General features: G+C 60.2%; 2 protein-coding genes across 2 annotated transcripts; both read left to right on the top strand.

Moving 5' to 3' along the window:
* The first annotated feature begins 1412 nt into the window (after window positions 1–1412).
* KIF18B (kinesin family member 18B) lies at window positions 1413–14112 on the top strand. The gene is given in 16 exon segments (XM_068919181.1): window positions 1413–1462; window positions 2071–2458; window positions 4297–4454; window positions 5027–5131; window positions 5370–5480; window positions 7087–7284; window positions 7535–7711; window positions 8134–8208; window positions 8398–8510; window positions 8864–8999; window positions 9264–9379; window positions 10356–10570; window positions 11326–11896; window positions 12727–12822; window positions 13062–13153; window positions 13536–14112. Coding segments are annotated over 15 exon segments (2595 nt in total). The 5' UTR covers window positions 1413–1462; window positions 2071–2142; the 3' UTR covers window positions 13652–14112.
* Window positions 14113–17688: 3576 nt separating this feature from the next.
* Window positions 17689–25450, top strand: GFAP (glial fibrillary acidic protein). The gene is made up of 9 exons (XM_009685323.2): window positions 17689–18210; window positions 19917–19977; window positions 20550–20645; window positions 20726–20887; window positions 21652–21777; window positions 21860–22080; window positions 22313–22356; window positions 22839–22924; window positions 23219–25450. The coding sequence occupies exons 1-9, from the start codon at window positions 17708–17710 to the stop codon at window positions 23258–23260; spliced, it is 1341 nt and encodes a 446-aa protein (XP_009683618.2). The 5' UTR covers window positions 17689–17707; the 3' UTR covers window positions 23261–25450.
* The last annotated feature ends 170 nt before the right edge of the window (window positions 25451–25620 follow it).

Genomic DNA, 25620 nt, shown 5'->3' on the forward strand with positions numbered 1-25620 from the left:
GCAGGAGCCCACGGAGGCAGCGAGGCCGGCGGGGGCCCACAGAGGCGGTGGAGGCTGGGGGGGCCCACAGAGGCAGCAAGGCTGGTGGGGCCCACAGAGGCAGTGGAGGCTGGGGGGGGGTCCACGGAGGCAGTGGAGGCTGGTGGGGCCCACAGAGGTGGTGGAGGCTGGGGGGGGCCCGCAGAGGCGGTGGAGGCCGGGGGGGGGCCCGCAGAGGCGGTGGAGGCTGGGGGGCCCGCAGAGGCAGTGGAGGCTGGGGGGGCCCGCAGAGGCAGTGGAGGCCGGGGGGGGCCGCAGAGGCAGTGGAGGCCGGGGGGGGCCCGCGGAGGCGGTGGAGACCGGGGGGGGCCCGCGGAGGCGGTGGAGGCCGGGGGGGGCCCGCGGAGGCGGTGGAGGCTGGGGGGCCCGCGGAGGCGGTGGAGGCCGGGGGGGCCCGTGGAGGCGGTGGAGGCCGGGGGGGGCCCGCGGAGGCGGTGGAGGCCGGGGGGCCCGCAGAGGCGGTGGAGGCCGGGGGGGCCCGCGGAGGCAGTGGAGGCCGGGGGGCCCGCAGAGGCGGTGGAGGCTGGGGGGGCCCGCGGAGGCGGTGGAGGCCGGGGGGGGCCCGCGGAGGCGGTGGAGGCCGGGGGGCCCGCAGAGGCGGTGGAGGCTGGGGGGGCCCGCAGAGGCGGTGGAGGCCAGCGGGTGCAGGCCGGCCGGGACACGGCAGTCAGGCCACAGGCCCAGTGTGGCTCGGGGGCACAGAGCACCCGAGGTCCCTGCGAGAGCAGGCGACGAGGGGGGTCAGTCGTCCCCCCCCCGGTTGTATTTAGCCCTTTCCTGGGCAGTGTTCCCCCCCCGCCACGGTGGGTGCCTCTTGCCCAGTGCCGAGGGGAGCCGGGGAGAGTGGGCTAATTAGCGGGGAAGAGGGAGGCCGCCGGGAAGCGGGGCTCGTCCGGCGGCGCCAGGGCTCGGGAGCAGCGGTGATGGGGATGTCAGCTGGAAAATGTGATGAGAAAGCGGTAATTAAGGCCTGGCTCGCCGCCAGCCAGCGCCACCGCTCCGACCTCGCCCGACACCCGCGGCCGTGCCGCCCTGGGGGCCGGGGAGCCCGGGGCCGGGTCGCCGCGGCCCCGAGGGGACGGGGAGGGGGGGCTGGGGCTGGGACAGGGGCTGGGACGGGGACTGGGATGGGGACGGGGACCGGGAGGGGACGGGGACGGGAATGGGGAGGGGAATGGGGACGGGGAGGGGACGGGACTGGGGACGGGGACTGGGGACGGGGACTGGCGCTGGGACGGGCAGGGGGAGGGGCGGGGGGGCGGGGGCTGGGGCGCCCCGCAAGGGGCAGGAACTACAACTCCCGTGGAGGCGAAGGGGCACGTGATGCGGGGGAGCCAATGAGAACAGGGGAACCGCGCGGCCAATGAGAAGGGCCGGAGGGGGTTGCCGGGAGGTTTGAACGTAGTGAAGCGGAAGCGGCCGGGTGCGGTGGGGCCGGGGCCGGGGGGGGGGGGGGATGGGGCCCCGGGGGGGAGGGTATGGAGGACCTATGGGGGACAGGGGGAGCCCTGGGGTCCCCGGGGGGCAAGATAGGCCGGAGGCGGGCTGCCGGGCACGGGCGGGACAATAGAGCCCGGGGAGGGCACTGGAGGGGAGATAGAGGACCCAGGGGGCCATAGAAGCCTCGCGGGGGGGGGGATAATATGGGCCGGGGGCAGGCTATAGGGGACTGAAGGGACAATAAAACCCGGAGAGAATACTGGGGGCTCAGAGGGGCAGTAGGGGATGCAGAGGATACCCGGGGGGGTGCATAGGGGCCTTGTATGGGCAATGTGAGCCGGGGGCAGGCTATAGGGGGCTAGGGGCACAATAAAGGCTATTGGGGGTATTGCTGAGAGGAGCAATAGGGGGCTAGGAGGACAATAGGGGGTGGGAGGCAGGGCTGGGGGGTGAGTAGGACCCCCAGGGGAGGGATGTAGCTGGTCACGGGGGAATGGGAGCAGAGCCCCTGGCCAGGGGCGCAGGGCTCCCCACAGCTGCGTTCTCCCACTCTCCCCCTCCTTCCCCCAGCTGAATCATTCCCACCCTCAGAGGGGCATTCAGGGCTGAGCTGAGCGGAACCACATCTCCCAGCCAGCACTGGGCCCCACCGCCTGCGGCCCCATGGCGCTGGGCCCGCCACCCGAGGAGGGCACCGTCGCTGTCGTGGTGCGCGTGCGGCCCCCCAGCCCCCACGAGCGGGAGGGGGCCGCACACGCTGTGCTGCAGGTTGTCGACCAGCACATCCTCGTCTTCGACCCCGAGGAACCCGGCAGCCTCCCAGGCGGCCTGCCGGCTGGCCGTGGACCCAAGCACAAGGGCAAGGATCTGAAGTTCGTCTTCGACCGGGTTTTTGGGGAGGGGGCCACGCAGGAGGAGGTGTTCCAGCACACCACCCGGGAGGTGTTGGATGGTGTCCTCAATGGCTACAACTGTTCCGGTAAGGCTCCTAGCTTCCCGGAGAACTAGCGAGAGTGCCTTTGCCTCTATCCCACTGGGTTCAGATCCTGGGCTGGATGGACTCAGCAGAGCTGTGGATCTGCGCTGCTGTTGCGCTGCCTCTGTCTGATCTGAGGAGCTCGGGGACATCCCTCCTAGAGCTCGTAGCTTCTCTTCTCTTATGCTTTGATTTCTTTGGCAATGTAGTGGAAACTCCCAATCAGTTGGAGAGCAGGGGTCATGCAACAGCAATGCAGTAACAAATACCCTTAAACTTCCACGTTACTTCAAGCTGGGGCAATTGCACGCCGGCTCAGCGTGGGGATGTTCCCGACACTGAGATGCAATCTGAACTCAGCAAGCAGATGGGGCAAAGCTAAATGCAAGGCGCTGCTGTGGGAGAGGGTCTGTGGAGCAGGCAAGCCACTGGGGGGATGCTGCTCATGGCCAGCGTCAGCCAAGCTGCAGACCTGGCAAATGCTGCTCAGCGTGGGTTAATAGGAGCATTGTGTGACGAAAGGATTATTCTGCCCTCTCAGAGGCAGCAAGGCCCCAACTGGGATGCCGAGTCCACTTTGGGCTCAACACTTACCGAGTGATTGAGGCGAAGGATGAAGGAGGGCCGCAAAGATGCTTAGCGCTTTAGGAGGTGTGATTTATAGGATGGCTGTAGAAATTGGACATTGGTGTAGAAAGTGAGACTGAGCAGGTGCTTTCCAGGCACGTGTGGCCATCCAAGGGAAGGTGATCACCTGCTCTCCGCTCTCCTGGGGTGGGAAAGAGAAAGGAATCGAGAGAATTCACAGTGCAAAGGGCATTTTGGTTTTGCCATTGTTTCCCAGCCTAAATGCTTGTGTCAGGCAGAGCCCCCAGTGGCTGCTTAGGGAGGACACTTGAGTTTTGCTGCAGGAGATGAACACGTGTCAGGATGCCTGGGGGGCTGCTCTGCCCCTCGTGCACATCTCCCAGGCTGACGGAGCTGTACGGCCAGGCTTGAAAGCGCCTCACCACGCCTGACGCTGCAGATCCTTGCGCCGTTTGCAGGTTGTCAGGAGAAGAATAACGTAACTAGCATGTCACTTCTGCAAGACAGGCACCGAGCGGGAAGCGACCGCTCTCCTGTCTAATCATGCGCCGGGCTGGGCACTGGGACTGGAGGATGCTATTCCTGGCTCTCCGGCATGCTCTGCAAGCCGCTGAAGGCTGGCTCTGTCACTGTGCCCACCTGGCAGGCATGTCTTGTGTCTCTATCTGCATAAAATAACTCCAGGATCTGCAAATGAGATACTCTCAAAGCACAAAGTGTTGCTAATGGGGAGAAGGGCTGAGAGTCTCTAGATTAGTGTGTCCTGCTCTGATGTTAATGCTTCAAAGCGGGTGTTGAAAGACTGGGAAAAAAATTAGATGAGTTACAAAGTCTGGGAGGAAAAAAAAAAAACACCTTCTAGTGATAGACAGGAGGAGCCAGGTCTGCTCAGCTTGTTAATGGGAAGGTTGAAGGGTGAGTTGAGAGTGGCCTTCAAGTGTCTAAATGGGTGATGGTTTGGGGACTCACTCTGCCTTTACCTGCTAAATTAGAGACGCTGTGGCTGAAAGTCAAAGTTAGACGAAATCACACTGGAGGACAGCGCAGATTTTAGCACTGAGGGCAATTAACTACTGAACCAATTTGCCTAGTCTCTGCCTGATCTCCTGTCTTCCCCCACGAAGGCTTGGAGTGACCCTGGCCCTGCCACAGGGGTTGCTGGAGGAAGCTCTCCGGTGGATGTGTGGCAATGAGATGACATTGCGTTGCTCCCGTTAACGATAGTCTCAAATAGCCACCCTTTCCCTTTGTAGTGTTTGCCTACGGCGCGACGGGAGCAGGGAAAACCTACACCATGCTGGGCTCTGAGAAGAGCCCGGGCATCATGTACCTCACCATGGTGGAGCTGTACAAGAGGATTGAGGCCAGAAAGGATGAGAAGAGCTGTGAGGTGCTCATCTCCTACCAGGAGGTAGGCTGCATCCAAGCTGTTCCCTCCTGCCTCTGAGTCACCGTCCCTAGGAAGGCTGACACAGGTCCTGTAATGTCACATGGAGTATCCCAGCTGCTTGGGATACCCCCCGCGCTCTGAGCTGTGGCTGGCACCCCAGGGTGGCACTGACTAGGTTGGAGCCCGACTGCAGCCCGGCTTGTCTGACTGTTTAGCTGAACTCATGCTGCTGGTTTCTTCCTGCCTCTCTCCCATCTGGAGCCCAGGAAGTTTCTCTTCCTTGCTGAGATGACGAAGTGTCTGCAGGCTGCATAGCTCTCTGCCCTTTCTGGCCAAAAGGGCTTTAGAGGAGCGGTGGCACAGTGACTTGCAAGTAAAGCCCTTGAGAGCTGTCCTCTGCGTTTAGAGCACCATCAGCTCTACCTGGTGTAATGCCTGGGAAACTGTCCTCAAGCCATTTCTGGGGTAGGGGGCAGGGGGGCGCACCTCATCGGGTGCGTGTGTGACGTTGGTGTAAAAAGCTTCTTGCTCTGCTCGCTGCACCTTGCTGCTGGGCAAGCAACCTTGGCCTTACTCTGAGTTGCCTGCTGTAGGTGTACAACGAGCAAATTCATGACCTCCTGGAGCCCAAGGGCCCTTTGGCAATCCGGGAAGATCCAGAGAAAGGTGTCGTGGTCCAAGGTCTCTCCTTCCACCAGGTAGGTGTGAAAGATGGGCACAAGGTCTGGGCAACACTGCACCTAAACCAGCTCCAGAAGCAAACGTGTGGCCTCGGGCCGTGTGTGTGTGAAAAGCATGGAGGTGCCGTCTGCGCAGCCCTGGGCTAGCAGCAAATGTGACCCTGAGCTGCAGGCTGTCTGAGTTGCTGTAGTCATTTGGTGCCCACGTAACGGGTACCAGGCCCACTGATCCCTGCCTCTATGTGTTCTCTCCCAGCCCAAGTCGGCAGAGCAGCTCCTGGAGATGTTGGCCAACGGCAACAAAAACCGGACACAGCACCCCACCGATGCCAATGCTACCTCCTCCCGCTCGCACGCAGTCTTCCAGGTGAGAAGTGATGGCCGTGGGATTGCTCAGGCTTTGTGCTGAAGGTGGGGCTAGGAAGCAAGCCTGTGCAGGGCCCAGCATCACAGGGCTTCCTATTGCTGCTCCTGGTGTGCCACAGGGAAAATCAGAGTGGTTGTGGCTCCTAAAAGAGAGGTACAGGACTGGACAGGCCACTAGCCAGCTCTGTACCCAGACAGCACATACCGGTCTTGCCGGTGGCCACATCTCCGAGACAAGGCCTTGGCCTACAGTCCCATATTCTGCATTGGGTCCCACTTGGTGTCAAACCTCCCAAGGACTGAAATTTCACATTATGCTTTTGACTCTTGCAGGCTTAGCATGTGGGAACTCAATGTATTAACTGGTCCCCTTTGCCCTAAGCCAGGTATCAGAGGCTCCTTCTTGTGCCTCCTGCTAAGTGCCTGAGGGCAGTGCCTCTGCTCCACTGTCTCCCTCGGCACTGGGCCAAGAATTACATTCCTAGCTCTGTAAGATTGGCCCCTGATCACTGGTGCTCTCCTACAGAAACCTCCCAGTTGATTTCAATTCCAGCCAAGCCATTCCCTGAATTAGCAGGGCCGTCACGGCTGCTTGAGGACACTGGGGCCTCTGACTGTAATTTCAGTGTGAACCGGGTGCCTTGCCCATTGCTACTTGCAGGGAAAGTACAGGTGTCTGGACGGCTTCCCAGCTGGGTTCCCAGCTGGGCACAGCGGTGGGCTCTGGATTCCTGCCTGTCGTGAATCCATTAGCCATGCTGTAAATCTGCCCTTCCTGCCACTGGTTCTGCCTCCCGGCAGGCAAATCACAGCCTGGTGTGGAACCTGGCTCTGCGTGAAGAAGCAGGACCAGCCTCTCCAGCGTGAACGTCTCAGCCCATGGGAGATGGCAGTATGTTCTGTTCAGGGAGCTCCCGGGGCGAGCAAGCCATTGAGGACTTTTATGGTGCTGGGAGAAGTATTTGCTTCTCCCAGAATATCTTTAGGGATGCGGAAGGCAAAGTTGTGAAGCAGAGTGAGCCTCGGCAGCGGTGTCGCGCCTCACCTGAGCTCACTGTGAAGCAGCCTCAGCACTGAGAAGCCTTGGCCACAGCCCCCTTGGGGACATCTCTAGTCTATGCTGGCTGGCTCCGGGGGGCTTGCAGCCCCTGTCAGAGTCCAAGTTTGCAGGTGCGCACCTGGATTATCATCTTTCAGGACCCTTCTTGAGGCAAGACCCACAGTTGGACTCAGAGCTTGAGGCTGACACAGTGCATGAGTGCTTTCCAGGTCCCAGCAGGGATCTCGCCTAGCATATAGCCCTTCAGGGACCCAGCTAGCTGTGTGCTGATCGCTGACAAAGCATAGGAGATGCTGATTGTTTTCCATAGCCCTGTAACTTCATGCGAGGTCACTTCCATGGCTTTGCCACTCATGTCATCACAGTTTTGGCTTGTCTTTTCAGTGCACCAGAACACTGTTTTCCCCCTGCCCAACATCCTGGTGCCTGTGATCCACTTCACTATCCTTTTATAAACATCACCACCTCATCCTGCTGGCAATGCAACCTCCAACCAGCAACATTGCCCCTTTTTCAGCAGCAGCCTCGCAGATCTCTGTCTTCGCAGATCTACGTGAAGCAGCAGGACCGTGTTGTCGGCCTTGCTCAGGACCTGCAAGTGGCCAAGATGAGTTTGATTGACCTGGCAGGCTCAGAGAGAGCTTCAGTCACCAAAACCAAAGGAGAGCGGCTCCGGGAGGGTGCCAACATCAACCGTTCGCTGCTAGCCCTCATCAATGTCATCAACGCACTGGCTGATGCAAAGGTAACGCTGCTCCTCATGTGACACTGCTGAGCTCTGGCTGTCCAGGGTAGGTGAATGTGAGGGGGGCCTTTGTGCGCCAGACCTGGCGATCCCTCTGGTACAGTGGGATGGCAACCTGGGCTGGGAACAGTGGCAGAGATGGGATTGGCAGGTGGCATGGGGCGTGCATAACTGTCTCCTTGCAGCACAGGACTCAGGGCTGAGCATCTGTGAGCCAAAAGCTGAGCAGACCCTTGATCTCTCGGTACAGAGCAAGAAAACCCACATCCCATATAGGGACAGCAAGCTCACACGGTTGCTGAAAGACTCCATTGGTGGCAACTGCCGCACCATCATGATCGCTGCCGTGAGCCCCTCCATGCTGGCCTACGAGGACACCTACAACACACTCAAGTACGCCAACCGGGCCAAGGAGATCAAGCTGTCGGTGAGGACCTCACATAGTGGTGGAGAGCCACTGTGTTTTTTGAGAGCAGCTATGGATGGGTGGGAAGGAGCTGAGTTTTGCAACCTGCCATGGTGTATGGGGTAGCTTGATGGGTGCTTCTCTGCTCCATCTTCAATTATCCTGCCCTGAGGATGCTGCTCCGGGCAGAATCCAGCTCGTGAAGCTATGGATGCTGAGCACCTGGTCTTCTGCTAAAGCCCTTCAGCCCAGAGCCTAGAAAGGCTCATGAGTGGCACAGCAGATCCCTGAGCACAGATCATGTCTGCTCCAGCCACCTCGGGGCTCCCTGAGGATCCTTGAGCCCAGAGGAGGTTGAGTAGCTGCCTTTCTCCAGAGCTGGGAGAGGGGGTACATGCTGTGTCTGTGCTTCTTTAACCTCTCGCTCACCCCTGTCTCTGCAGCTGAAGAGCAATGTGCTCAGCCTTGACTGCCACATCAGTAAATATGCCGTGATCTGCGAGCAGCTGAAAGCGGAGGTGAGATGCTGGTGAGGAGGGAGGGCTTGGGGAGACAGGACACAGACATCTGAGTTCCCTGATCTTCTGTGAGCTGCGTGAAGGTGCTGTCTGCCAGGAGGGCTGCGTTAACCTCCCTGCGGCAGCAGGGAGCTCTGATCTCCCCCAGATTGCAAAACCATCTGTGAAAGGAATGAACTTTCCTCATAGGTGGCAGATCTGCGGGCAAAACTGCGCACCTACGAGGGCAGGGCTCAGGATGCAGAAAAGCAGGCACCGGCACCACTGGCTTCCCCCAGCTTGAGCCCGGCGGGACTGCCCAGGTGAGGCTGTGGGGCTTGCAGGGAGGGGGCACAGAACTGACTGCCACCTCCTCGTGCCAAGGTGTCTGCAAGGTTTTAGCGCTGGTGGGAGCGCAGGCATCAGTCTGAAAGCGGATGAGCTTCTCTGCTGGGGTGCGTGATCTTCTTGTTTATGTGCAGACCTAACGAAGCCAGACAGGCTGCGATGTGCAAGCATCGAGGGAAGTTGGGCTGCAAAGACCGAATCTTGTTTTGTCTCATTCATCCCCAAACTTCTTAGACAAACATGACAGCTTTCCCAGCGGATCTTCTCTGGCTCAGTGACTTCCCTTCTGGAGATTTCTCTTCCCCAGGGTTGTTTCTGGTTTCTGTAGGTTGGAGGAAGCTATCCCAAAGACATGCTCAGACCCCCAAGTTTCCTGTGAGGGTGACCACGAGGCAGTCGCAGCGCAGCCGGAGTCGGAAGCTGAATGGCCTGTTCAGCCACAGAAGGTGGAATCGGAGGAAGAGGTGAGAAAAGAAGTGGGCAGCAAGGCCATGGCGAGCCAGGCTGGTCGGGGGGCTTGAATAACTTTGTGGCACAGCTCAGCCTGCTGAGAGAGGGCAGGAGTTCAGCAGGCCTGCAGGGCACCTGGCTCAGCATGTGCCAGACTGTGTATTGTTAGCAAAACCCGTTGACTTTCCTGATAACAGGGTGTTTGGGGGAGTAGACTCAGCTTAGATATGAACTAATCCTGGGCTAGATGGCTAAGCGCTTCTGGATGATCACTCCAGGCTCGAGAGGAAATGCCTCCTAGCAGTCCCAGAGCATCCCATCACACAGATCTCCAGCTGGAAACAAAGAAACCAAGCCTTCCGCTACAGGGGTTGTTCAGCAGCCAAACAGAGACGTGAGTATCCTTATGCTATCCCCACGTGCCCCTTCCTCTTGTTTGCCTATGAATATTGTTTCCCAGGGAGGATGGGTTGTGCTCGCTCCTGTTGCACATAGGCATCTGAGGGACAGTCTGCATGGGCTTGGGAATAGGTCTTTCCTTGTAGACAACTGCCTGCCCTGTAAAGAGAGCAAATTTGGCTCCTGGGGGTTTAATCCATGGGATAACCTTCCCCAGCTGTGAAGCAGAGAGGGACAGATAGTCCCTGGGGACCGGGGAAAAGTCCTCTTTCGCTCATGCCTGGGAACAAGAAGACATTAGCTCAGGAAGCGAATACACAGTGCAATGAGTGGTCAAACAAGCCTGCTCTCTGTCCTGGAAATGACGCTTCCATGGGCAGAAGGAGATTTCCAGGCCCAGCAAATGTGGGAGCCTTAAGTGCAAACCATTAGTCTTGAAATTATCTCTGCAGAGACTCTCCTCCTGCCCTGGCTCCCCCAGGTCCTGCCCTGGCAGGGCTCCCATGGCACTATCTGCTGATATCTCTGCCCAAGCATCCTGGCAGAATGAAACTCTTTAGAAAGGTGTCTTGAAGGAAGCTGGCCTTGACATGGGCCTGGATCTCTATCTGGCTCTAGCCAAGCTAATGAGTGCCTGAAGCCTGGCAAAAAGCCTATGGATGCAGTTTGGTCCCTTGTAACCAAGAGGTGAACACACAACTCGCAGCTCTGGCTCTCTGCTAGGAGATTTGCAGGTATCTCACAGCTTCAGTTTGCCTCTCTTCCCCCTAAACTTTGCACTGACAGTCTCTGTCCCAACTAAGCAGGTACCTGCTGGTGATGCTGGTGGTTCTAAACCTCTGCTACTGGTGACACTGGCCCAAGCTCACTGGCTAACCAGTTTTTGAGTCTGGATGCAGACAGATTGCCTTGTGCCAGATCAGAGGGAGGTCACCTCCCCTCATCTGGCATTGTGTCCCTCTCTGTCCCAGACTTGTAGCAGCTGTTCTGAGCATTGCCCGAAGGCAGTACTCCCTCCTGAAGTCTGCCAACCTGTTAACTCCTGACATGGTCTCCGAATTTGAGGAAATGGAGCACAAGGTCCAACAGGAGAGTGGTGCGAGCCTGGAGCAAGTCAGGCTGCTGAACAGACCCACACAGACCAGCAGGGCTGCTCCAGCCCGAGGGATGCAGCAGGACTGTCACGGTGAGGACTTGGGACAGTCATTATGGTCTCCTCTGCTGTGCCTCGGTGGGTAAAGGGTATGCTGGAGGGGTGCTTCAGAAGAGATGGTGGTGTCTGTGGGCAGAGGACTGAGAGTTGAGTTTCCTCCTGCTGTAGTCCCCAGCAGTGCATGCTGAGAGTGGCTCCTCGCCCCATTTTTTGGAGCCTTTCAGGCTAATGAGCATCTCTAGCAGCCTAGAGCACCAAAGGAGCAGTGTGCAGCCCTTGTCTCGGGGGAATTCGGTGTGGGTATGCAAGTCAGCTTAAACGTGAGCAGTATTTGCGGTCCGGGAGACTAAGGCAGCAGTTTTGACTCTTACTTTTCTGGCCTGGTTTACTCCTTCTTGGTACGTTTGCCCACGTCAGCCCAGCCACGGTCTCCCACCTGGCATCTGAAGCTCTTCCTCTGCATCCCCAGTGCCAAGGCACAAACCCAGTACTGAAGTTGTGGATCCTGCATGCCCTGTTTTCCAGGGGCATGCTGGGCACTTGCTTTAGGACTGGTCTGGTGCCTTTAGGTTTAAGGAGATGTCAGGATTTGTCCTGACTCTCTCGCTCTGGGTTTAATGTGAGTGTGGTTTGATGGAAAACCGCTGCTGTAGGGCTCATACCTAGGGCTGAGCAGGTGCCTTTGCTCAGCTCTAATGATGGGCAGAGGGGGATGCCCCTGGACCAGAGCAGTGCCTGGGTACGGCTATGGGCAGGGAAGTGACTATTTTCCTTCTCTGCTCCTCTAGCCAAGGCATCTGTCAGCATGCCTGCTGCTGAGCACGGTGCCCCTATGACAAGAGCCACTCTGCGACGCTTGCAGCAACTTGCTCCGCTCGCCAGTCCTGTGCTGAAAGCTCCCAGCCTAGCTAGGAAGAGGAAGAGGTCAGAGATGAGAAGCACTTCTGGATGAGGAACTCCCCACAGCCTCAAAACGCAGGCAAAACGCCAGCGGAAATCTTCCCCGCCGGACCTGAGGAAGGGCTCTGGGAGAGAAGCAGAGACTCCAGGGGTGATGCAGAGCCAGGGCACCCACTCTCCCAAAGAGACCAAGTCCTCCCAGCTACCACCATCTTGCACCCCCAAAATCTGCCCATCGACGGTCACCAAAAGGCGTGCGCCCCTGGCAACGTCAGCCGCCCAAAACTGCTGCACCCCAGCTGCCCTGACTCTCCGCGACCTGAACATGACTTTTGACCTCTCTGAGGACAGCAGTTCGCCCGACATGGCCAAGCCAGTGACCTTCAGCCTGCCCCAATTCCCCGGCTGGGAGAACGTCCAGTGCCTCTTAAACAAGCAGGACGGCCCCTTCGGTCCCAGGTCAGTGCTGCCGCCCCCGGGGTCTGGACAGCTCCCAGATGGGTTACCCTGCGAACATGCAGGACTGCATGTTAGGGGATTTCTCCTGCTTGCTCTGTTTCTGGTTGAATCACACCTGTGGACTGTCTTTGTGGATCTCAGCAGCTGGACTAGGAGGGGAGATGTCAGAAGTAACTCAGCCTGTTGGGTAGGCAGAGGGCCAAGCTCATGCACAAATTGCTTGCAAAGATATAGAAAGTGTTCTGAAAAATCAGTTCCTCTTTTTCCGTTACTGTTTGGACTCTGGAGGAGTATCCTTCATAAGGCTTTTTGAACCCTAAATGCATGTCTTGAACCAGGTGGGGCATTGCCCCTTCCCTGAGGGAGCCAAGAAATTACAGTGGGGATTGGTGTTGTGCAGTGTTATCTTTATTGTCAGCACTTCAGAGATGCTCCGGCTTTTACAGAGCTGGGTGAATTGTGTGGCCCTCTGGAAAAGAAGATTGTGATGCCCTTGGTGACATGGGAGATCTTAAGGGAAATGTTTCCTGTAAAAGATAACTAGGGAAATGCAGGTAGAGAGGAATGGCCAGACCACAACTGCCTTGGAAAGCAGTGGTAGCCAGGCACCTGCCGCCTCTGTGCAGAACTGTTGAGGCCTTATCCATGCTTGACTCATTTGCCCTGCAAAGCTGGGCAGGTCGTGTGGTTGCCTGTGACTTCGATTCCCTGCATGCGTATGATGCTGGCCCAGTTGCTGGCCCAGTCCCAGCCTTGTGAGTGCAGGGGTCAGGATCTGACCTTGGCATTTTGCAGCGCCCCAGAGCTAACCTTCTTTTCCTTGGCTGCAGAGCCTCCATCCCGGTGTTCACCATGAAGGGTTCCTCCATCCCCAAGCCCTCCTCTGTTTCCAAAGTGCCTGCCCAGAAGCGGAGGCGATCAGTGAGGTGAGATAGCAAAGGTCCCCAGCACTCCATGTCCCAGAGTGCTCTGCGTGGGGGTGAGGGCTGGTGGCTCGCTCCAATGCTCTTCTCTGGATCCCAGGGCTCGGGGTCTCCATCCTTGCCCGCATTGGCTCCACCTCAGCTGCTAGGGAAAGACTGGAGGCAGCTGCATCTGCCCTGAGCCTCAGGATTTAACAGCCCCTGAAATGGCCATTCCCAAGTGTCATGCTTCTCTTTAACAGCGCCGCTTCCTGCTCGCTGGGAGGGCTCCAGAGTCGCATTGCCCGACTCCCAGGCAGCAGCCGGAGATCTGCGCAGCCCCCGAGCATCGCAGGTAAGCCCTTCTCTCCTCTGCACCCAGCCAGGCACATAGGGAACCAGGCTCCCTGCGAAATGATGGGCTATGGGAGAGATCCCTGCCTTGGACCAGGCAGTGAACTGGTGCTGCTCTCTGCCAGCCAAATCCCTTGTGCAGGTCAGGCTGCTGGGTGGAAAATACCTGGAGTCTGTACCTTTGGCACTGGTGGAAAATGCTGTTTGGGATTTGCTGCTTCCTGGTGCCAGGACTGTGGATGCAGCCTTTGGGAAGGGTGGTGGGTGCTTGGAGCAGGCTATAAAGGGGAATGGAGCGGCCAGCGCCTAGATCCCCTCTGGGAGGGGGCCTGGGTCTGCTTAATTTACCTGGCTCTCATCTTCCTCTCTGTTTCAATCCTCAGAACATTGTTCGGGCAGTCTTGGCCAGAAAGGCAGCAAGAGGAGTGTGAAAGAGCTAGCAGTGCTCAGCAGTGCCTCTGCTGCTCCCAAACCCCAGGCCATGAAGTTCTTATGCTGATTACCTGCAAAGTCCAGGACCCCTCCCTGTGGCCTGGCCCTCCCAGGGGCCCAAACTCAGGTGCCAAAATTTGCCCTTCTCTGAGACCACCCCCATCACATCCCTCCAGCTCCTTCCTTGAGGTGAGGGGACTGATCTTCCCCTTTTCCTCTGCTTCATACAAGGGAAGGAGTGCAGAGCCTTCAACCCTGAGCTTGTTCCCAGCCTTCTGCTGCCCCATGTCCAACCTGATCCCCCCTAAAACTGGCCAAACACCTCCCAGTTCCCATCCCTGGGGTCCTGGCGTTGTCCTGGATTACACGTACCTTCCCTCTGCTCAGCTCTGTATGTTTTTGTAGCAGATGGATTATTGCTGTTCCCTCTCAGCCCCTCTGTAATCTGCGCCGGGGTGTCGAGTGCTAACAGATGGGTGATGCTAAGAAATAACATGCTTTTAATAAATCTTTTAGTTTAAAACCAGAGGGGTGCGGGGAGACGTGTGGATGTTGCTTCTGGCCTCCTTGCCTCCGCCTCACGCAGGAAGCAATGGTTGGGTATCAGCTCCCACCTAAGCGGGCCCTGGACAGGCCTTTGCTCCCCTGAGAGCTGCCGCAGGGGGGATCTCGGCCCTGCCCAGCCCATCGTGGCTTCCCATCTTCACGTTGGTGGCTCCCTTAAGTGGCTTTTGCCCCTCTGTTGTGCCTTGGAAGGGACAGGTGGTTTGCTCCATGTCCTGTGGAGTGGGTGAGGGGAGACATAGGCCGCTTGCCACTATGCTTGATGGCTGCGGAGAGCTGTTCTGCACCACTTTCCCCCTGCAAAAACCCCCTCCTGCCATTCCTGTCTACCCATCCCTACTCTTGCCCTAGGGGCTCCCTTATCTCTAGCTCTGGCCAGCTGCCAACCCCAGCATCTCTGCCTGGGCACTGCGGCTCTCCCCTCTGCACCGTGGTGATTCCCTGCCCTTCTGTGCTACATTGGGTACCGCACTGGGGCCTGAAGCCATCAAGGACCTGCCTTGGGCTGCTCCAGTGGCCTGTGAACGGGGCAGCCCACTGTTAGCTGCTTTCCTCTCCTTCCAGCCCTGGCAGAGGACGAAATGACGCTGGATCCTATTTTTCTAGCCAGAGCTTGGTCCCTGGGTGCCACGATGCATCTGGGTCCCTGTGACCCGCGTTGAAGGCGACTTCCTCCCACAAAGCCTCGGAGCCGGCCAAACTGCCGAACGGGTGCAGGGAAGAGGGATGCAAGGTCTGAGCCGGGCTGGGGCGCTCAGCGCACTCCCCCGTGCCCTGGCCCCTGCGCTCCTGCCGCAAGCTGGCCCCGGGTGTGCGGTGGAGCTGCTTGCAAGCTACTCCCCTGGGGCTTGGGGGTGACCGGCTCCTCCTGACCTACTTCGCTTGCCCAGCTCTGGCGCGGAGAGCTGCCTTGCAGCAGTGGGTGCTCGCCTTTGTATTCTTGGAGGCTGGAAGCTTATAATTAAAACTTCCAGCTTTCTCCTCTTCATTTGTCTCATTAAGAGGAGGCTGGGGGTGGGGGGAGAGCCCAGATCTGCCTCCCCACAGCCGCTGGGAGTGACAGCTTTTTGCAAAAGGCGTCAATGCTTTGATCCTGGCTGCGTAGGAGCCAGGAGAAAATAAGTATCAGGGGAGATTAGCGGAGACTTCCTCAGTGCCCCGAAGATCCGGCGCCCGCCTTGCCTCCCTGCACCAAGCAGCCCTCCCTCCATGCTGGTGCGGTGGCGGCGAGAGCGAGGGCTGCAGGTTCCCCAGGCCGCATGTCCCTTTGGCTTCAGGACAGGGTGCTCTCGTGCTGAAATTCGGCTCGAGGTACCTAGGGACCCTGCTGGGTGGTTTTACGTCCATTAGAGCGTGAGACCCCAAGCTAGCCTCACGGATGAGGAGCTTTGATGGGGAGTGAGTTGCTGTGATTTAATTCCTGCTTCTGGTTCCCGAGGGCTGCAGCCCCCCTGCACAAGGTCTGGTGGCAGGACCCAGGCGTCCTGGCGTGCCAGTATGGGTGCTGGCCCCCGGGAGCATCCTGCATCCAGCCCCGCTCCTGTCCCCGCTGCAGCCTCTGCTGGGAAGCCGGCCACCAATGCTGGCTTCCCGATCTCAGCGCCGTCCCCTGCTCTGCCCTGCCAGGACCATGGGCTGCCAGGCTGGAAGGATGAGATTGTCCTCTCCGGCCACAGCCATGGGACATAGTCCCCAGGGACACGGCCACAGGACATAGCCCAGGACATGGCGGCAGCAGGCAGCCTGGGGCAGCCAGCCCATCCCTGGTGGCCAGGCCACGGCCCACCAGCAGCTCTCGGCACCAGTGTGGACAGGGAGCCTTTCCCGGCCATCGGCTGCCACCTAGCTGCCAGCCAGCGAGGCCTGTCCCCGTCACTGCAGCGTCCCCACGAGTGCACAAGAGACCCTGCTGTCCCCCATCAATGTGCCTGGGGTCAGCCACCCTCGGTGGCTCTGTCCCAGCCACCTCTCAGGGCTCCTGCTGGCCGCTGCTCCCCCTAAGCCACCATGCGTGTCCCCAAAGCCTCCTCGCCCCTTGCTCTGCTCCCCAATCCCCACCAGCCTGGAGGGGCCAGATACCGCCCAGGATGTCCCCCACCATGCTGCGACTCGGAGGGGACGTGGCTCCCGGTGGCCATGTGCCCATCGCCCCCCAAATCCTGCCCAGCAACCGCAAGCTGGGGAAAACCCCGGGATCCGGCCTCATTGTGCTGCCCCGAGTTTACCGGTGGTGAGCAGCTCTGCGTCCCCGCGCCAGCCTGGCATAAAGGCACCCTCATTGCTATGCCGGAGTGGTCGGGTCCCCTCGGCGCCCCTGTTCCCGGGCGCCGCTCGCTGCCCCACAGTGCACAAAGCCCCTTTCACACAACTCTGGCGCTCTCCACGCTGGGAAAGCCTCTGGCCCTCGGCCACGTGCCTGGGGGCCGGGAGGCGAGCCAGGGCTGTGGGGGCCCCAGCCCCTCCTTACGTTCCCGCAATTGGAAAAGGGGACAAATAACCCCGACTTGGTGCACAGATGAGCACCCTGCGGGGATGGGGCCGCCCTGTCGCCGGCGGTGCTGACAGATCCCCATGGTACCCGGGGCTTTGCCCTGGCCGTGCACACGCGTGTGCCCGCTCAGAGCAGTGTGATGGCGGAGGTGCTGGCGTCTCGGCATACCCCCCGCCCCAGGATGGTGGGTTTAACGAAGGGCTCCCCCGTTAGCCATCCTCGGGGCCTCGGGGCAGCAGAAGCAGGGATCCCAGCGGGCTGCCTGCTCTCTTGAAATCTCAAATTCTGCCTTTTTTTTTTTTTTTTTTTTTGCTAGGATAGGACATGAAGCCCCAAAGTTTCCCGTGCTCCCCCATTGCTGCACCGAGCTGGGAATGGGACCCAGGAGTCCTGGCCAGGGCTATGAGTTTGCGCTGCTCTTGCAGACCCGCTGGGGTGGAACCAGCTTTGGAGGGTTCCAATAGACACTTAATTAAAAGTCTATCTTAATTAGCTTCTTCTCCGCATGGCCAAACTTCCTTCAAACCTGCCTGAATGGGGCTGGCAGCCACGTATGTGCACGTGTGTGTATGCAGGGACAGGCATGCATGTACATAGCTGTGCATGCACATATGTGCGCACATGTACATGGAGGGAGAGACATGCATGCGCACAGCTGTGCGTGCACACGTGTGTGGGGGCACAGGCATGCATGTGCACAGCTGTATGAGCACATATGGCCGGCAGTTTCGTGGCAACTTTCGACCCCTGGGCACGGCTACACCTGAGCCCCTTGCAGCGGCACCCAGCTGCAGCGTGCACGTGGGCTTGCGGGGCCGTGGCACTGCTCTGCCTGCAGCACCCCGGGGGCTCCATCTGCCTGGCTCCCGCGGGTACCCGCAGAGCCCCAGTGGGGCCGGTGGAGCTGCTGGGCCGTGCCGCGGCGCTTGGGCAGGGTGCCAGCCTGCGTCCCTCCCCGCCAGGCACCACAAAGGCCGGGATTTGTGCTCGCCTCAGTGCCTGCTGGCCCCCCCGCCAGCCCCTCTGCATAAAACCCCCTGGCCGGGCCCCGCGCAGCCACCCCGCGCCATGGAGAGCCAGCGGCTGTCCTCCTACGGGCGCCGCTTCGGCCCCGCAGGCACCGTCGCCGCCCCGGCACCCCGGGCTGTCCCTGTGCGCTGGGGGCCCCCCGTCAGCTCCCCAGCCCGGCTCGCCACTGCCCGGGCCAGGAGCGTCCACCTTGGCCTCCGCTCCGGCTCCCGCCTGGGGCCAAGCAAGATGGACTTCTCGTTGGCTGACGCACTCAACTCGGAGTTCAGGGAGACGCGCACCAATGAGAAGGTGGAGATGATGGAGCTCAATGACCGCTTCGCCAGCTACATTGAGAAGGTCCGGCTCCTGGAGCAGCAGAACAAGGTGCTGGTGGTGGAGCTCAATCAGGCGCGGGACCAGGAGCCTTCGCGGCTGGCCGATGTCTACCAGGAGGAGCTGCGCGACCTGCGGCGCCATGTGGAGCAGCTCGCCACCGCCAAGGCCCGCCTGGAGATCGAGCGGGACAACCTTGCTGAGGACCTCGGTGGCCTCCGGCAAAAGTAAGGTGTTGCCCTGCTCGGAGTAGCCCTGGGGGGCAGGGTGGCCCCAGGCACAGGGGGGATGATGGGAACCAGGGGGGTGATGGGGACAAAGGTGGTCATCAAGATGAGGGTGGTGAGGGGATCAGGGTGGCCTTGGGGATGAGGGTAACCACTAGAACCAGGATTGTGATGGAGACCAGGGTTGTCCCAGGGACCAGGGCTGCCCCTAGGACTGAGATCAAGGTGGCCACCAGGATGAGTGTGTCCCTGGGGACCAGGGTGGGGATGGGGACCAGGGTGACCCTAAGGACCTGTGTGATAATGGGGACCAGGATGGCCCCAGGGAGTAGGGTGGTCACTGGGATGGGGATCAGGGTGACCACGGGGACCAGGGTGGTGATGGGGACCAGGATGACCCTGGGGACCATGGTGGTGATGGGAACCAGGCTGCCCCTGAGGAAGACCATGGTGTCCACCAAGGGATGTGGGATGAGCTGGGATTTTACGGGGCTCCGGGCACACACATGGAGGGGACACAGGGTGCAGTACGCAAGCTGGAGTACCCAGACACCTGGGTCCCATTGTGGGACACAGCGCTAGCCCACTGCAATGGGGCCAACCTCCAAGTCTGACTATTTCTAACTGAGCTGCATCGTGGGTGCTCGGCCCTATGTGTACACACAGGTGTGTCTGCTGGGTGCGGGTGTGCGTGCGGCTGGAAGCAGCACTGGTTTGGGTGTGTGCTAGCAGCTGAGGCTGGGGCCATGCATGCATGACCATGTCCATGTGTGCACAGCCATGCCTGTATCTCTCCATGCGTGTTTGTGTCCATGTCCAGGCATGCATGTCCATCCATGCACAGCTGTGCCCATGCCCGTGCATGTGTGTCTGTGTCCATGCATGCATGTCCATGTCAGTGTCTGTGCATGCATGGCTGTGTCCATGTCTGTGCATGCATGTCTGTGCATCCACGGCTGTGTCCACGCATGCATGTCCGTGTCCATGCGTGTCTGTGCATGTGTGTCTGTGCACGCATGGCCGTGTCCATGTCCGTGCATGCGTGGCGGTGGCTATGGCCAGGCTTGGCTCCAGGAAATGCGAGGCAGCGGGGGGGAGCGGGGGGGGGGGTCTGAAACCTCCCTGAAAACCCAAGGGGAAGTTCTGCGGGACACATGCACCCTGCAGCAGCCTCTGGGGTCCCTGGGCAAGGCCATGCATGCCTGGGGACCCCCGTGTAAGGGCCATGTGTGACACGGTGAGCTGGGTCTGCGCAGGTGGTGCGGCACGGCCGAGGCCGGGCCCTCGTGCCCGCCGGTGTGAGCGGGAGGATGTGAGGCTGGTGCGTGTCCAGCCTGATGGGGGGTGGGGGGGGGGGGGACCCAGGGACATGCATGTGGCATGGGGGGCCATGGGGAACACGTGCCCGGGGAGGGGTGGCGGGGAGTGTGGGGCCGTGCACATGCACTGACACAGGTGCCGGGGCCAGCGTTGGCGGCGGGGCTGGCCGAGGGGCCAAGGTGCACGTGGCCACCATGACTGGTGAGTGACGGTGCCTAACGAGTAACAGTACATAACACGTAGCAATGTGTAGCCAGTAACAGTGCCTAATGAGCACCGGTGCAAAGTGAGTACCAGTGCCTAACGAGCAGCAGCACCTAATGAGCGATGGTGCCTAATGAGCGAGGCTGTGTGAGGAGTAACGGTGGGTCTCCCTGCGGGTGCAGGCTCCAGGACGAGGTGACCCTGCGGCTGGAGGCCGAGAGCACCCTGGCTGCCTACAGGCAGGTGAGGGCAGGGGCCGAATCCTGCCCCCCAGCCCCGGGGAGCGGGGCAGGGGCGAGGGGTGGGCTGGGACAGACTGCATGGGGCAGGGACCAGCTGGGACATTCAGGATGGGCAGGGGACAGGCAGAGATGGGCAGGGGACGGTCTGGGACGCGCAGAGACAAGCAGGACTGGGCTGGGGAGGGCAGGGGACAGGCAGGGCAAGAGGCAAGGGTGGACAGGGATGGCCTGGGACACTCAGGGACAGGCAGGGATGGTCTGGGGTGCTCAGGCATGGACTGGGAAGGGCAGGGATGGTCTGTGACACTTGGGGACAGGCAGGGACAGGCAAGGCTAGAGGCAGGGAGGGCAGGGACAGCCTGGGACACTCGGGGATGGGCCGGGACAGGCAGGGATGGTCCGTGACACTTGGGAACAGGCAGGACTGGGCAGGAGGGAGCCAGTAGGTGCTGGGCTGGGCTGGGGCAGGGCCATTGCTGGGACAGGCAGGATCAGGCCAGGATCCTCAGGGCCAGCTCAGCAGGGACAGGTGAGGCATCACACTGTCTCTCCTCTTCCTCCCTCCTGCGGCAGGACGTCGACGCTGCCGCATTGGCTCGCCTGGACCTGGAGCGCAGGGTCGGCTCCCTGCAGGAGGAGATCACCTTCCTGAGGAAGGTCCACGATGAGGTAGTGCCATGGCCAGGCAGCATGCGGGGCCAGGGGTGGAGCGGGGACACTGAGGCTGACGCCTGTGGGTACCTCGGCAGGAGCTGCGGGAGCTGCAGGAGCAGCTGGCCCAGCACCAGGTGCACATTGAGATGGATGTGAGCAAGCCAGACCTGACGGCGGCCCTGCGGGAGATCCGCACGCAGTACGAGACCATGGCTGCCAGCAACATGCAGGAGACCGAGGAGTGGTACAAGTCCAAGGTACAAGGGGGCACCCCTCTGGGACGATGCCACTGCCAGCCGGGGCCAGCCCAAGGTGCAGCTGATGATGCCCCAGTGCTACTCCAGCGTGGTGGCACCCAGGACCTGGCTGTCACCACCCTGGGGACGTCACCTTCTCAGGGCTGGGTTCAACCTTGGGTCTGGACAACTCTGCAGCATGTGTGGATCAAGTGTCCCTGCTGTCCCCGCTTGTGTCCCATACCCTCTTTTGGTTCCCATGCCCTCCCATGGGGAGCAAGAATGTCCCCTTGATGGTCAGTCCTGTGTGTGCTGTCCCTAAAGAGCTGTGACCCCAACAGCATGTCACACATGCACCATCCCATCGACCCCTGGGAGCAGGCTCATGTTCCCAGTGCCACGTGCCATCAGGGTGTCATCCTCTCACACCATCCCTCCCTCCTGTGGGAGGAGCCATATTCCCAGCAGAGCATAGTCCCTGCCATCGGGACCATGTCCCATGTGCACAGCCTCTTCCTCCCACGGGAGCAGGATCATGTCCTAGTGTCACATACCATCGGGACCGCGTCCCTCCCACGGGAGCAGAGATGTATCCCCAGTGACGCATGCCACTGGGAACATGTCCCATGTGCACTGTCCCTTCCTTCTCTGGGAGCAGGGACATGTCCCCACAACACGTGCCATCAGGGCAGCATCCCTCCTGCGGGAGCAGGGACGTCGGAGCACAGTCCCCAGCACCATCCCTTGCTCCAGCAGCCCCCAACCCATGACCTATACCTGCCCAGTTTGCAGACCTGACGGATGCGGCAGCCCGGCACGCGGAGGCCCTGCGCCTGGCCAAGCAGGAGGCCAATGACTACAGGCGCCAGCTCCAGGCCCTCACCTGTGACCTGGAGGCTCTGCGGGGCTCGGTAGGTGCTGGCTGCAGGAGGTGCCCAAGTTTAAGGATGAAGGTGAGGGTAGAAGGCATCATGGCCCCCCTCTTCACCCCAGAACGAATCCCTGGAGAGGCAGCTGCGGGAGATGGAGGACCGCTATGCCCTGGAGACGGCTGGCTACCAGGACACGGTCATGCGGCTGGAGGAGGACATCCGCAGCCTCAAGGAGGAGATGGCGCGGCACCTGCAGGAGTACCAGGACCTGCTCAACGTCAAGCTGGCCCTGGACATTGAGATCGCCACATACCGCAAGCTGCTGGAGGGCGAGGAGAGCAGGTGAAGGCACAGTGGGGCCCATTCCCAGTCAGATACCAATCTCTCCCTTCTCCCAGCCGTGCCTCAAAACAGCCCCAAGCCCTCATGGTCCCTCCAGGGCATCCATCCCTTCTGGGGACTGTTCTCCACCCCTCCTGCCCCAGTCCTGGTGGATGCATCTGGGGTGCTGGGGGCTGCCATCCCGCAGCCCCTGTCTGCGCGCCTTGCTAATGCCTCCCCATCGCTCCCACAGGATTACCATCCCCGTGCAGACCTTCTCCAACCTGCAGATCCGAGGTGAAGCCGCTTGCTGGGATGGAGCGGGGGGTCCACGATCTGCGGTGGTGGGCCGGATGGGATACTGACGTGAGCAGGAAGGCTAGGAACACCTGGGGTCTCCATGGAAGGGAACAAACACATTGTCGCTCCCTCCCTGGCCAGTCCAAAGGGACTGGGAGATTTTCCTTCGAATCCCAAGGAACCGGGACTCCTGGGTCCTGTCCCTGGCATTGACCTGCTGTCAGGTCTCTGTGCCAAGGTGTGTGTGGGGGTCCATTTATGGCCTCCCATGGTGGGAGGTGAGGAGTGTGCCATGGCCGCGTCCCCAGGGCCAACTGTGTCCCCAAGGCCAACCATCTCCCTTAGGCCATCCTAACCACCCCATGGTTTGGGGTTTCCCAGCCTGACCTGGTCCCTTTGGGCCACTCTGCTTGAGCACTGGTGGAGGGTCTATGGCCGGGGCATGGGGGTCATCACCTTGTCCTGCCTCTGTCCCCTAGAGACCAGCCTGGACACTAAATCTGTGTCGGAAGCTCACCTGAAGAGGAGCATTGTGGTCAAAACTGTGGAGACCAGAGATGGAGAGGTGGGAAATCCTTCTCTGTGCCTCCCATGTGGCTTCCCCTCTGTCCCCACCACCCTGTAGTGTCCCCTGTGTCCCCGACAGGGTGACTGGTCACACACCTTGTGCCACCATCCCTCAGCCCCAGGAACAGCCTGGGCAGGGAGCTGGCTCTGGACCATGATGGAGCCTGAGTCTGGCAGCTCACAGAGTGATCCTATCCCAGTCCCCGTTCCCGAGCCTGCTCAGAGCCCAGGAGGGCTCACCCGGGGAGGAGAGCCTGAACCCAGGGTGATGGTCCTCTCCCTCTGCCTCCAGGTGATCAAGGAGTCCAAGCAGGAGCACAAGGAGGTGGCATAGGCTGGGGAAGATGCAGGCGCACGCTAGCAGCAGATGCATGCTTGTAGCTGTAGCTCTGTAGGTCCTGGCTGCTGTCCCGCGCCCAGCTGCTGCAAGGGAGCCCTGTGGCCGGGCATGGGTCGTTGCCTCCACAGCCCGACTGGAGGAGCTGGCATCTGAGATGTGGTTGTGCTTTGTCCAGGACATCTATCCCTGGGCCACGGGGACCCCACTGACGTGCGCTCCCCACGCAGGGGGCCGGCAAAGCACCCTGGCTGGCCAGGCACTGTGCAGGGAGGATACTGGCGTTATGGGGCAGAGGCAAGTGGTACCCAGGCAGAGCCAAGCTCTTCTCCTGGGATGCTGTCATGTTTCCACGGCATGGAGGGGCCAGGATTTTGGAGGAGCGGGGTTTTGGAGGGGCTGTGCCAGCATTTGCCTTGGGTATCTGGTTTGGCTGATGTCCAGGGAGGGAGCATGTCCTGTTTCGGTCTCTATGCACTCAACAAGCAAGATGATGGGAGAAAGAGCATCTCTCCCTGCATCCCGCCTTGCTGCCCACCTCTGCTCTGGGAGGCCACCCCCAGTCTCCTCGCTGTGTCCAGGCCCTGAGCATCATGGGGCGGGGGGTCGAGGAGATGAGGTATCAGCTGGCGAGGGACCTTTCCCCATCACTGAACATCAAGCTTAGCTGAGAAGAGAAAGGGGATGATGGAGCTGCACAGGGGACACATGGTGCTGTCAGGATGCTGCAAAGTGACAATGAAATTGGGAGGGGGCTGGGGGACTGGGGACTCTGGGTTGTCAAGGGTGGTTCGAGGATCTGGAATCATGATGGGCATGGCCACGGGGGGCACAATGGGATGGGGTTGGTGCGGTGGCATTCTGTAGCATGGAGCTGCATAATCCCAGTGGAGTGGCCACCACCAAGATGCCCCCATCACCATGATGGGAAAAATAGTCCCCAGGGGCTGATGGGAAGTGATCATGCAGCACCATGTGCCTGGCCCCTCGCTGCGGGGGTTCGTGCAGGTGCAAATGAAGAGGAGGAAAGTGAAAGGCAGAGAAAGGAGGATGAGGAAGAGGAGGAGGAGGGTGTCTGGGCACTAGTGGATGCTCTCATCTGGGTCCCTGAGACCCGCATTGAAGGTGACTTCTTCCTACAAAGCCTTGGAGCTGGCCAAACTGCCGAACGGGTGCAGGGAAGAGGGATGCAAGGTCTGAGCCGGGCTGGGGCGCTCAGCGCTCTCCCCAGTGTCCTGGCCCCTGCGCTCCTGCCACAAGCTGGCTCTCAGGAGCAGGAGGTGCTGGAGGAGGAAAGCTGGAGCCATCTTCATCTTATCCCATCTGGGCTTGCAGTACAAGTCCCACTGTCGCCATCTCACCGTGGCGAGCCAGGGGATAGGGACCTAGCTCTGCATGAGCTGCAATCCCTTTTGTGTGCAGAGCCCTGAGCCCAGCTCCCCACGCAGGTGCACAAAACAGGACTGGGAAGAAATCCCTTGTCCCTGGGGCTTGTGTGGCCCTGTCCTCCCCCCATCCTTGCTCCCCCTATCTGCACCAGCACACACCACTGGCCCATCCAGGGCTGCAGCCCAGCCCAGAGCAGCTCTGCAGGGTGCCAGGGCTCACTGGCAGCCCTCCATCCCCTCCTCAAATTTAGCTACTGATTGCAAGCAAAACCTGCCCTGCTTTTCAGCTACGCTGCCTGAGCCACCTAATGTAGAAGCAATGACCCAGCGGTGCTCCCCTTACCCTGTAAGCCCCTAGCAATGAGCACATGGGATGCTATTAGGATGCCATCCTGCTTGTCCCTCTTGTCCTGCAGCTCAGGCACTGAGCGTGCTTTGCAGATACTAATCCCGGGAGGCTCATGCCTGGATGCAAGCTATGTTACTGGGGGAGACCTAGGTCCTGCCTGGGTTTGGCATCTGGGGTCAGCCTCACTTAAGGGTGTCCTGCAAGTGCCCTGCGGGCACTACTCACTGTCATGGGGTCCCCACAATGGCCAGCCCCGTGGTCAGGCCGGGGACCACCCCAGGCGAGGGTGCCAAGCCGGTCCTCTGTGTCCTGCATCCTGGGATGATCCAGGCTGCACACAAGCAGCCTCTGGCTGGAGCGTTTGCAGTCTATGTTGCTACTGAAGCAATGTACTAATGTCCGTGGCAGCATGACATGAGAAATAAAGCTAACGCAAGTGCTGTGCTTCGATGGTTGTGCCTGCAGTCTGCCTCTCCATGCCAGCCCCTGACCCATTAGCAGGAACAGCAGCCAGAGCTGTTGTTTATTTGGGATTAGCAAGGACTGTGAAGTCCTTTGAGAGCCCAAGCCCGCTGCCAGCAAGGTTACTCACCAGGGGACTCGCCTGAACCCCAAGACAT

The sequence above is a fragment of the Struthio camelus genome, chromosome 25, assembly GCF_040807025.1.
Source record: "Struthio camelus isolate bStrCam1 chromosome 25, bStrCam1.hap1, whole genome shotgun sequence".
Taxonomy (NCBI): Eukaryota; Metazoa; Chordata; class Aves; order Struthioniformes; family Struthionidae; genus Struthio; species Struthio camelus.

What these genes read in the sequence shown, in the direction of transcription:
- GFAP (XM_009685323.2), top strand. Translation starts at nt 17,708, where the DNA reads ATGGAGAGCCAGCGGCTGTCCTCCTACGGGCGCCGCTTCGGCCCCGCA. An exon ending in AGGAGTGGTACAAGTCCAAG is followed by an intron (nt 20,888 to 21,651) that starts GTACAAGGGGGC and finishes ATACCTGCCCAG; the next exon opens with TTTGCAGACCTGACGGATGC. An exon ending in CTCCAACCTGCAGATCCGAG is followed by an intron (nt 22,357 to 22,838) that starts GTGAAGCCGCTT and finishes TCTGTCCCCTAG; the next exon opens with AGACCAGCCTGGACACTAAA.